The 12,614-nt window shown below is 41.4% G+C and overlaps 2 protein-coding genes across 2 annotated transcripts; one reads left to right on the top strand and one right to left on the bottom strand.

Moving 5' to 3' along the window:
* Positions 1–1,186: 1,186 nt before the first annotated feature.
* Positions 1,187–6,577, bottom strand: tmem170a (transmembrane protein 170A). Its single transcript, XM_083974510.1, has 3 exons — positions 6,367–6,577; positions 5,053–5,223; positions 1,187–4,702 (listed from the first exon to the last, which is right to left on the bottom strand). The coding sequence occupies exons 1-3, from the start codon at positions 6,476–6,478 to the stop codon at positions 4,572–4,574; spliced, it is 414 nt and encodes a 137-aa protein (XP_083830636.1). The 5' UTR covers positions 6,479–6,577; the 3' UTR covers positions 1,187–4,571.
* Positions 6,578–8,814: 2,237 nt separating this feature from the next.
* Positions 8,815–11,743, top strand: ska1 (spindle and kinetochore associated complex subunit 1; the record flags this gene model as incomplete). The annotated part of the gene is made up of 5 exons (XM_083973465.1): positions 8,815–8,896; positions 8,985–9,105; positions 10,769–10,906; positions 11,079–11,248; positions 11,571–11,743. 5 exons carry the CDS (start codon positions 8,815–8,817, stop codon positions 11,717–11,719), a joined length of 660 nt encoding a protein of 219 aa, XP_083829591.1. The 3' UTR covers positions 11,720–11,743.
* Between the last annotated feature and the right edge of the window lie 871 nt (positions 11,744–12,614).

Below are 12,614 nucleotides of genomic sequence, written 5' to 3'. Positions count from 1 at the left end.
AACACACAATGTGACTTCCTGTAGCTACGGCGGGCTCGAAGGTTCAATCTTAATCCGCCCCGCCCCCTTTCAGTTTCTCACCGTGTGGGAGTCTGGTTTTCTTCATACAGTCTAGGTCTAATCCAGTGGATGTAGGAAAAGAGAAGACAGTCCTACACATTTACTCTACGAACTTTAGTCCACAGCAGGGTTCTCACATCCATGTCATGTTTTCAAGGTTTCGTCCATCATTTGAACTCTCCAGGGTGTAATTTAAAAGATTTTATGTTGCTCTTTTCTCCTTATCAAAGCTCATGTATTTCTTTGATATGTTTTTTTTTAATTGAGTTACTGCTGCAGTTATTTGCCCTGTTATTTTTTGCTGAATTGTTGAAATGAAATAAGTGTTTAAAACAACAACTAACATGGGTGTACTGTGAGTCAGTGGAATATGAAGTTAAGGCAGTGTTTTTCAACCTTGGGGTCGGGACCCCATGTGTGGTCGCCTGGAATTCAAATGGGGTTGCCTGAAATGTCTAGTAACTGATAATAAAAAAAAAAAGACAGATAAAAATATTCTTTTAACTAATTGTTATTCTTTTTGAAATTATGATTAAAAACACCACACACAATCTTAAACAACTGTATTCTATACTTTCACTTTCTCGAATATAAATCGAGCTCAAATAAAATGCAACATATAAAAATATCTGAGCTGACACATGATTGACAGCCACGATCACATGATCGGGGGTCGCCAGAGATTTGTGATGTCAAAATGGGGTCATGAGCCAAAAAAGGTTGGGAACCAGAACCACTGAGTCAAGGAATTAAATTCGCATTTTGTAGGCTACCAATCATCAGAATGTGTCCTCATCATAACATAGGAGAAAACCCTGAGGAAAATATGGTACACATATCAGGATTCTGATTGCACAGTTGTAAACAGCATGATTTACACTGGGAACTAGTCGTAGGATTGGCTTCAGGTGGTCAGCTTTGGCCAAGTGGTCTCTTGAGCTTTTCTTCATCGCTTTATGTTTAAAATTAAAATGATCTTTACCCTCCATAACGTTTGTTGTGAATTGGTTCTGTAGTTTTTGTGAGATCTTGCTGACAAACAGCCTTCTCAGCATGGGTTCAGTGTTGTTGCAGTTTCACTGGTCGCCACTAGAGGTCAACAAATCACACCACAATTATAGTTGAAACATTTTTATTTCATGAAAATATTCACCAATGGCACTTAATTTACTATATTAAAATCAATTTTAAAACCTTTTGAAAAATTGGTCCAGGAATGTGGACCAGGGAAATAAAATAAAATAAAATAAAAATCATCAGATACTCAGCATTTTCATGACATTGGTCATTTTAGTGATTTAGTTGTTATTCTTTCCTGGCACTTCCATCAGTGCGGTTGTCAATCAACATTTATACATTTAAAGTATATTGTGAAATCGGATGAGCCGTTGCAGTTTTCGGTGCATACCATTCCTGTTGCAAAATAAATAAAAAGAAACAGTAAGAACATCCCAACAGTCAGTGAGTTTCATCTCTTGAAGTCCTTGCTCTTCAAAAACTGTACTGGACAACGGTCTGTATCGCTGCACTCTTCTGCTTGGAAAACAGAAAGTAAATTGTTTTTTAAATTAAGACAAAACTAGAAATTCTCATTAGCAAATCCAAATTATGAGGTAAAAATAAAGATAGATTTATTATGCAATTTATTATACACACTACTAAAATAATGAACAATCCAGTAGCCTAGTTTATGAGGCACACAAGGATAAAATAAATGCAGTCTCATACAGTCATGCAGTCTTGTCCTTATATGTCCATGTCCCTGTGTAAGACTGCATTTGTTTATACAAGTGTGGTCTCTCATGGCACATTTAATTGAGTGTAAATCTATAATGTTTTTTTTTATTTTCCTCCATTTTTCTTTTTTAAGTGAAAACAGGCTGAGAAGTCTTATGCATCAACTTTGTGCATTAGTCTTACTTAAGCTTCTTTTTGGTGTCATGGTTTAACATTTCCATGCCCAGTGTATCCTCCAAGAACATGAATTCAACCTCACCAAGGAATCTGATGTAAAGGGTGAGGCTGAACTTAGTTTGCCCTGAGACAACTGAGCTTGGATGCACAGACATTTACAGTAGTGCCGTCTAAACAGTTCACATCAAAACATTTGCTTTCACCTACGCATTTTTCTCTCAAAGACGAGAAGACGTGATTGGGAAATGCTGCAGGAGTTCATGGTCTGTAAGGTCAGATGAGAGGGTAGACGTTACAGCGCCTACAGACAATTAGTATTTAGGCTCGGACTGCTCAAAGTGCTGTCTATTTTCAAACAAACAAGAAACATATCCAGTTCTACTGATTAGAATCAAAATAGAGCACGCACACACACACACACTCTCTCTAGCTGTATTACACAACCATAAACACAGTAGGGCAAGGCTCATTTGTTTCAGCATCAGCCAATGAAGTGCTGTGATTTTCCACTAATCACCAAGTCTGTGTAAAAAAAAAAAAAAAACATTCTTTCATTAACCTCCTCTCAAATGACTCCCCTACAAATGTACAGTATGATGAACACACCAAGCTCCCCAAAGCTTTAAAGAAACATATTCAATTTTATTTTGAAGAGCAGATCATGAAGACATTTGCTGTTCTCCCTCCATTACTGCCTGAGTTTAAACAGGCTACAAACTCTTGTTCAAACTCAGTCTTCTCTGAATCAAACAGTATTTAAAAAGTGGCCCAACTGGCTTCCAGGTAACCAGTTTGAATGGTGGACGTTAATGTGCAAATGGTGGAGATGAGGTTAAAATCTCAGTGGAGTTGGTGGAGCAGTGGAAGTCTCTGGTCATGTCCTACTTCTAAGACAGGAAGGGATCATTATGGCATAATGACGGAGAACATTTCCAGTGGGAATGTCATGTGCAAACACTCTGCACCAGAATCACAAGAAACCTCGAATGGAGAAATGGTCCAACTGAGCAACACAGACTGTGCCTGGATCTCTGCCATGTGTCCTGTTTCTGCTCCACTAATAATCAAAGATAAAGGCTCCAGGTTTGCTGCATGGCAGTTCCTGTGTTTATTGGAGTCACTGCATATTTGTTTAAAAACACTAAAATGAAATATCAAATCAAATCATAATAAAATCACTATGAAAAACGGCCGACGATAATTCATCTCTGGTGGTGGTGTCAGAGGCCAGTTTTCAATTATTACTAAGTGCTGAAGCAAACAGAAACAAATACGTGTAGATTTACATATGTCTGTATATGCAGGTCGCAAATGCATGTGATACAAAAGCAACTAAAGCTGTCACTCAAGACTATGGGATTATAATGAGCCCATAAAAACTACAGGGGGTGCCACTCTGTTTAACCATCCTTTTTCACATTGAGTGCAGAAAAATAAAAGAACAATTCATATTTGGTCATTAAAATTCAAAAAAGCTATAAACACCTGGAAATAATTTAAAATATATACAAATCAGCTCATTGCCACAAAATAACACACCTGTAAAATAACACCGTCACTCAAAGAGAGAGGATCACAACCATCTGTGTTGTTAACTGAGTTTGTTAAGGAATCAGAGCGTTCAAACCTCCGATCATTTCACTCTGAATTCACTAACAAACCAAGAAGTCGAGCTGAGGAGACATTCTTTAGGCTGCTCTACAGCAGAGATCTATAAAAACCCTCCTCACTTGTCTTGGTTAGCTGAAGGAGAACCGGTTGTAGTTGCTAATTTTAAATTAACTGCAACACACAGGTACTAAGACTTGAAGTGATAAAAAAAAACAAAGATACAGGGAAGAACAAAAAGAGCAGTGAGAGATAAAGATAAACACCACTTAGGAGGTTGGAAAATAGAAATTAAGGCCTCAAGGAAAAAAGCAAGAATCTTGCATATAACCATTGTCTTCACGTCAGCCTGCTGGTTCTTCAGCCTCTCTGCAGTCAAACTGTCAGACTGACAGTGGAACAACAAACACCCACACCCACACCCACAGCCCCTGAGAGAGGTTAGTGTCATCCTGATGCTAACCTATACCCCAGCACGAGGGGAGAGCAGCATCTTGCTGCTTCACATACGGGAGTGACTGTAACTGCAAACTGAACAAGTCATTACCTAATGATTATTTCAGATTTTTAAATAATCAGCTTCAATTGTTATGTTGTGTGTGTGTGTGTGTGTGTGTGTGTGTGTGTGTGTGTGTGTTTGTCCTGTGATGTGAATGCAGTACGGTGTTGTCCTACAGTGGACATCATACAAGTGGCTCAACAGCTAGCCGGAAGCCTTCGTGGTGCTGCCCAACACACACACACACCCTCAGTTGACTTGACACACTGCTTTTTCTTTCATAGAATAAAATCCAATCAGGTTCTGGTCCTAGTCCATCAGTAGGAAATGACATCATGTCCCAGGTCTGGCTGGTTCAGATGTGGAGAACCAGGATTTGTCAGGATCCAGTCTTGTGCCATTAAAAGAGTCCGGTCCCGTCATGAGACAGCGTGACTGGTGTCAGACCGACCCAGCAGCATCAGGTGCAGCCAGACGGGTCTCAGCACTGCTAAAGGGTGGCGAGCACCCGGAGGAAGGAGATGATGAGGACACAAAACGACTGTCCAACCCCAAAGACAAGAGCCTCCAAGGAGATCATCCTCTTCCCTGCTGCCTTGTACACACCTGCTATGGCCGCACCTTCAGGAAAAAAGAAAACAATACAAAAGACCTTAAGGTTATTATTCAGTTCCATCTGGATAAGTCTTAAACCAGAGCTCCAATATCTGGCTCTAGTGAGTCTTGTAACAAATTTAGAGGCTACAATAGTTATTTCTAGTAACACATTTTTATATTTAATTATGTATAATGAGCATCTAATGCACAAAAGCTTCCTTCATGATGAAGTACCATGTGAGACCTAAAAATACCATTTGTATTAGATCTGGTCTGCTTCAGTATGAGCCACACTTGGACTCTGATCAGGATGCGGCCGAAGAAACTTGATGGTATCATAATCCAGATGGAAATAATAAACACATATTACTTACTGGTGAGGACTCCTCCACACAGTGGTCCCACAATGCCCATGAGAAGGATGGCAATGGGCATGAATCGGGCCATCTTGTGCTGACGCAGTGTGGCGAGGGAGAGCAGAGCTGCAGGCACGTGGAAGACCAGAGAAGAGACCGCTGCCCATAGAAACACTCCATACCACATCTCTGTACGGACACACAATCATGCAGTCACACATCACTTCATGACAATAGTACAAGCAGCAGGTACATTTCATCAGACCATTCAATAATTTATTATTTATAGGTGTCTGCATCTCCTCAATTGAGAACACATGTTCTCAAAAACCTAAGAGATCCTGATTAAACTAAGTGTAGAAACATTAAGAAGGCATATGAGCCAGTGCAGGGGAGAAAGGCTTGGTGAATGTTTTAATGAATATGGAAATGGTGTGAAATTTGGCATGTGGTCACTACAATCACCACCTCTCAATCCTGTTAAACACCTGCTACAGATTTTGGACCAACAATTCGATGGTTTGTGGTAGACCTGAGTCCCACACTGAGACCGTAAGTCTTACATAAGCCCTGGTATGTTTACCACGTGAATGGCCATTCAACATGTATGTACACAGTAAAACAGTAGGAGTATGTTAGTACATTGCACTAATGCTTTACAGTGTATGTATTACTCTCCTAAAACCCTGGCCTAGTCCATGGTAATCCATACACTGGTCCACTATTGTTATAGTCAGGGAACTGGACAGTAGATGGTGTGTACCTTGTACCGGTTAATATATCACTTAAATTGTGTCCTCATGTGATGTTAGTGTATCTAGCAAAACGTAAACACAAACAACGTTGAAGTGTGTTGTTCTTTTACACTTGTGTGCCCATCAATTAGCCACAAGGAAGAGAAGCTTCAGGTAGAACCTAAAGCTAAAGCTAAGTTTACTTGTTGCTCCTCCAAGCTGTATGTCCATACCTGAGCGCACCTACACTACACACTTGGTAAAGCTAAGTACAATGTAAAGCAGTTTGAGCTTACGTTAAAACACACATTTAACCATGTTTGAGGCTGTCAATTGCAGTAGGTAACACCAGACAGTACGTTCGTCCGACTCGCTAGCTTCACGGATATCCCGCAGTTGGCCGATGCTAACGCGTAACGTTACAGCTAACAGCTAGCCTACAGCGATATACTGTATATAGACGGGAGTTGGAGCGTTTATAAGAAACAAATCAAAACTTTATGTTAGATTCATCACCCGACAATGTGACATTTCGGACAGAATTTTCCAGCAGTGCTCCACAGCTGTGTAGCTAAGCGGCTACCAAACATTAGCCCACCTGAGAAGTCGCTGAGATATGTGTCGTTGCCTCGGTCTGTGCTGTTTCTCCTCGGCACCAACTTCAAACCGAGTATTTGCTGGACAAAACCTATGTTAGTCCTATCCTGCATTTCCCACACTGATGCTGGACAACGCAGTGGAGAAAGGTGCCCCGTAGTGGCGGAAAACCATGAGACACGGACGGTGAGGGATTGTCCCCGGTGCTCGATCCCGACTGTAGCCCGCTGTAGCCTAGCTGCTAGCCCCTGTCAACACAACTTGGTTTGACGTCATCAGCGAATGAGGCCCTGAGCTTTGTCTGTCAGGCAGAATCAGGCGTTGGTTGAAGAGAACACAAATTATTGATGATGGATAAAGAACTTCTCGTAATAGAATAGAATAGAATAGAATACTACTTTATTAATCCTTTGCAGGAAATTATTGTGTCACAGGAATAAAAAAAAAAAACGATAATTAGGAGAAAAAAAATACTTAGGCTAGCAATAATTTTAAGGATACAGTAACAAAATCTGTATAAGATTATAAGGATACATAAAACATTACAGTAATTCAGTTAGTGCACGATGAACAATTGTGCAATGTACATGTGCAGGCGTGCAACTCTTTAATACTTGTATTTTTCAGTATTAAAGAGTCTGATGGCAATACAAAATGATAATAACGTCTTACAATAGTGAATAAGAACCTTCTAATACACCCATATGTGGCCCTAAGAGCTCAGCATACCACAACTTAAAATGCATCCTCTGCAAAAACTCACAACCTGCAAACAAGCGCACTGCAACATGAGTGTTTCTGAGGACACTGTGGACTTGAGTGGGATCTAGCACAGATGGGCAAGCATGTCTACAACCTGCAACCAACAACAAACTGTAAAGCTTCTACTTATGGACTGTCAGTGTCAACAATACATAAATACAATAAACGCTTTAGGGGGTTAGGGTAAGTAAAATAGTCCTATAATTATCTGCAACAGCATGGAGACCGTCAACACCATGACGTGATACCGACACTGGCCTGTGAGGGGCAGCAGTGTGCAGAAAGGCGTCGAGAAGACAACCGGGAGACCAGAAGAGGAAGAAGACGGTGTTTGAAAAATCAGACCCGGGAGAGCGGAGCAGCGTCGTGGATCCAGGCTGTCAGTCCTCTGATAAAACCTCGGTTAAAGGTTTGAACACTACTTTATATGTTCACAAACCCGATAAAGCTACGACTGTTTAGTCTGAACTGACTCATGCTAACATTGGCTCACGTTAACTGCAGAATTCACTGTTGTACCCAGCGTTAATTAGCCAGACCGAGTGAGTTACAACAAACATTTGTTCATGTTGACTCTGAACAGCCTTGTTGCCAGTCGTCACTTTCTTTCCCGTAAGCAAAACTAGCAGCTCCTGAATTTAGTGACATTTATGTTTAATGCACTAGAAACTAGAAAGCACCCGAGCGAGCTGACAGGCAGAATTAGCAGCTTTTGCTCGGATATTTTCAGCACTTTTGCAGTAAGGCTTTCTATGAAATCATAGGTGTAAGTTACGTGACGCCAGCATAACATAACTGTGTGGTGAACTTAACTTTAACATTTGAATATAACTTAGTTCAATCAGTATTTTCCTCACAGTGTAAAATATTTAGCATTGCATTTTCTGTTGTTAAATTATTTTTGAAAAGCCGAGGTAGTTCTCTGTGTGCATCTTGAAGAGATGCCTCCAGAGTTTGACGATAAAACAATGAGCAATGTTTATATTAAAGCAGAAGTAAGCGTATTTTTTGTGTTAACATAAGTCTTAAATAGTTATATTTCCGACAGCAATCACTTACATAGATTGTTTGGACCGAAACACGGGTCTGTCAGTCACTCTGCTCTGCTCTGAGCCGAGGAGAAAACTTTTCTTGTATCCTACAAGTTTTATCCAATGAGGAGAGAGAACGGCATGAAGGGCTGTGTGTGCAGCCAATGGTTGCGCGTGAATGTGGTGACGTAGGGACGAGGACCAATAGATCCATGACGAGGGCGGGGGCTGCTAACTCCATCGGCTGACAAGAAGTTATGGTGCGTTCCAGGCAACTCGTAACTCGTGTTTTTCCGACCTGTGAAGTGGTACCAGTTCGATCTGGTGCGAGTTCACGGGTCGGAAGTTACGAGTGGCCGTTACAGTGACTTTCACAGGCAACAGGTCGGAGAAACGCGAGTTGCGGGTTGCCTGGAACGCTACAAAGTCGTAAGTTGTGACATGAAGCTGTAACTTACGGTTTCAAAAGCCTGCCTGGAACGCAGCATGAGCCCAAACGACCGGATCGCTTACTTCTGCTTTAAGCTGGTGTCACAAACATGCATGATTTCAGACTGTTTACTTGTGTGACCTCCTCATCAATTTGTTTGATCCATGTCATTAACCAGAAACCAGGTGATGATGAGTTTTTGATCATGTGTCTCTGTTTCAGCAGCATGAATGAACTGGAAGATGTCAGCCTCCACATCCAGCTCAAGATATCGTCCTTGCACCGCTTACTGGACCTGTCAGCAGCTGGTATGATACAGCCATTCATGACTATTTCATTGTTGTATGAAGCTGAAATGATGTCTCATGATATGCCATATTCTGTGTTCACATGTAGAGCTGCCTCAGGGAAAGATGAAGAAGCTTGGACAGGAGATCTTTGCTGTGGAGAGGCTTCTGGAGATGTTTGAGAAATGTGTCCAACAACAGAAAGAGCAGCTGAAGCATCTTAAGGTAAAGTGGTGATAAACTGCAGGAGAGAATGATGCAGTGAACAGAACATAAAACTCATCTTTATAGAAACTGTTTCTTATTGGCCCCAGACATTGTCAAGGCAACAAGTGTTTGGACAGTCACATTAATTGAGCTGCAGGCACAGGCACAGGTTTGGAACTCTTGTGACTGCAGAAGAAGTAGTGAGGACAGAGAGCAGTCAGATCAACTGTTGTGAAACTTTAAAATGAAAAGGAAAATATTGTTAAGACGAGTTTCCATTTCCCATTCGGACTGAGAGGCTATCTGCCAGTATGAGAAGTAAAGAGGGGAACATGCTGGAGAAGATAGCTATGAGGCTCTGAAGGTGATATCACAAGCTGTTAGTGATGAAACACACTTGGTTTGGAGATGTGTCATTTTCTACAGCTGTACCTTGTAATTTATCTCTTACAAGTAGATTACAGTGTACATTGCACTTACTCAGCAGGACCAATTTGGTGTAAAGAAAAAGAAGAAAAGTACATGACTGTTGCTTACATGATTTGCCACACATGGACGAAACGAAGGAGTTACCTGTTTATAGGTCTCTCCCAATCACTCTGTTTGATGGTAGTGACACACACAACCTCGGGTAGCTGTCAGCAGTCAACCCTGAAGGAGGTTCAGATATGGTACAGTCCATTTTAAGGGTGTCAGAAACTTGTATCACATTAGATTTTACCCAGCTAGGGGAATGCTATGTCACATTTACAATTGCATAATGATATTATGTATACTCCCCCTCCCCCAAACTATTGTTTTCATCCCTTTTGGAGGGGTCCATATCCTAATGAGGGGGGTCAGACTGCCCCTGTACCCCTGTAATTCGAACCATGTGAGAAAAGCGGAAAAACTAAAATCATCCTTAGATGGATCTTGTGAAGAGAAACAGGACAAACAAATGGAGTGAGCTGGAGCTCAGTGACTGAGGAACGAGACATGTCTCTCCAGATACTACTGGTCCGAAGAACCACAAAATACTTGTTTGTGTTTTAGGAAATTGAACAGTCCTTAGAGAAGGATTTGAATGATGTCCAACACATGAGGGACAACATCCCTGCACACATGCCCAGGAACAAAGACTCAGCAAGGTGAGGATGCTTCAAACGTATCTTTCTCTGTACTGTGTAACATCAAAACCATTGTCTATCTATCTATCTATCTATCTATCTATCTATCTATCTATCTATCTATCTATCTATCTATCTATCTATCTATCTATCTATCTATCTATCTATCTATCTATCTATCTATCTATCTATCTATCTATCTAGTAGAGAGAGACAGGAAATGGGGAGGCAGAGAGAGGGGGAATGACATGTAGCAAAGGGACACCCAAGTACCAACCGAGCTAAACAACACCCCAAAATCATATATATTTGTGTGCAGGTTAAAACCACAACTGAACCACCAACAGGTAGATCAGTTGCACTTTTGATCCCCAAAAACATTTTAACAAGAAAGAAAGAACAGGGTCTGAAACAGTGAGACAACGGAGAGACAGTAAATGTACACAGAGGCCACAGAGTCACAGTTCAGACAAATGGAGTCTGAAGAAATTAAAAGGCTCAAAGTTTCATTTTAAAAGAATAAGTTTAGTGTTTAGTGGTGCTACTGTGTGATGTTGATGTTCATCTTCTCTCTCAGAGGAAATGATCCTGTGACGAAGAAGAAGGAGGAGGCTGCAGCTGTTCAGACCACCCAGGCAGACACTGTTAGAAAAACTAGGACCCAGGTCCGAGTGGTGGAGATCATCACCATGCCAGAGTTTGATGGTATCCCTCAGTAAGTATCCAGGTATCCTAACATGTTCAGAACATGATAAGAAGGTGAGGAAAGAAGGTAGTGGAATGAGATCAGGAGATAGAAGAGGACCAGAGAAGATGAGACTAGTTTCAGACTGTTGATGCCAAATGTGGATTTAAGAGATGAAATTATCTGTGTGTGTGTCTCTCAGGTACATGAAAGGGCGTGTATCGTATGACCAGGTCAATGCTGCCGTGCAGAGCATCAACACAACTGTAGCAGCCAAGTATAAGATCCTCCATCAGTCCCAGAAGAGTCTGAACAATCACACCCGAAAGCTGCAGCAGCGCTTCAAGGAGCAGGAGACCAAACACACTAAAGGTACAGAGGTGCAGCAGTGTGTGAGACTGATGAGAGGAGGCAGCACATCTGAGCAGGTTCAGACCTGAAGGCCTGTTATCTGATACCATTCACCAAAGAGTTTAGTTATTAACTTATTATCACGTTGTGATTTTATTGTAAACTTTATTCAGCAACAGAGAGAGAGCTCCACACTGTAGCTTCAATAACACATGAACATCTTCACCTACACATGAATAACACACATCATCAGTTTGACACTATCACATGATCTGGTCTGAGTGAACAGTCACTGTACAGACTGACCAGACTATGGTGTCTCTGCTGTGTTGTTGTCTCGCAGGTCAGAACTTTGTGGTGGAGGATGACATCCGGGAGTTCACACAGGTGAAGGTGGACAAACGGTTTCAGGGGATCCTGGGCATGCTACGACACTGCCAGCGTCTGAAGGAGCTGCGAGGGGGAGGTGTCACCCGCTATGTGTTGTTATGAACCAACAAGTACTATCGATGTAATCCATTCATGTTGATGTTATCAAATCCGTTTTATTTCTAGAGCACATTTCACAATGTGCTGCATGTGAAAAAATAAAAACTTGAAATTATTTAATACGGTTGACTGTTGGATATGAAACAGAAGTAGAACGGTTACATGCTGTCATTCCGACATCCCACCATTTAGACATGCCACCATTCTGAAATACCACTCTTCCAACAGGACACTGAGGACCTTGACACACTGACCACACACAGGTCACCAGCACGTAATTGATTTGTTTGTTTTCTTTTTTATTACAGTGCATTTTCGCTGTACATTGAGTACAGTACCTGATGGCTAAAGGTATTAAGGATCCTCAAAATGATGGGGTAGTGAGGCATACTATATGAGGCATACTATATAGCCATTTTATACAGCCAGTCAGACACTGTGTGTCTGACTGGCTGTATAAAATGGCTATATAAATGCAGTCTATTTACCATTTTTGCATTAGGAGTAATGGAGGACAAAATTACCTCAAGGTGGTTTGAGGTAAAACCACTTTTTTTTCTCTCTCTTTCTTTTATTCTAGAATCTATTAGGTTTTGGCCAAAACGCAATGGTGTCTTTTAGAAAAAGTTGTTGGGGCGGTACGTGGCGCAGTGTTTAAGGCGGCCGCCCCATGTAGAGGCTACAGTCCTAAACGCAGGCGTCCCCCAGTTCGAATCCTGCGTCGGGCAGACCTTTCCTGCATGTCATTCCCCCTCTCTCTGCCCCTCCCTTTCCTGTCTATCTCACTATGCACTATCAAATAAAGGCAAACACGCCAAAAAAAAAAAAAAAAGTTGTTGACTGGGAGACACAGGGTTTTTATTCAAACAGAGTTACCGGTATGCATTTTAACAGGCAA

The sequence above is a fragment of the Trachurus trachurus genome (assembly GCF_905171665.1).
Source record: "Trachurus trachurus genome assembly, chromosome: 6".
Taxonomy (NCBI): Eukaryota; Metazoa; Chordata; class Actinopteri; order Carangiformes; family Carangidae; genus Trachurus; species Trachurus trachurus.
Note: the sequence above shows the minus strand (reverse complement) of the source record. Positions and strands in the feature narration are given on the sequence as shown.

Coding starts and splice junctions, on each gene's coding strand:
- tmem170a (XM_083974510.1), bottom strand. CDS start 6,478: ATGCAGGATAGGACTAACATAGGTTTTGTCCAGCAAATACTCGGTTTG. Junction 5,224..6,366: donor ATATCTCAGCGACTTCTCAG/GTGGGCTAATGT, acceptor GTGTCCGTACAG/AGATGTGGTATGGAGTGTTT. Junction 4,703..5,052: donor GTGTGGAGGAGTCCTCACCA/GTAAGTAATATG, acceptor TTTTTCCTGAAG/GTGCGGCCATAGCAGGTGTG.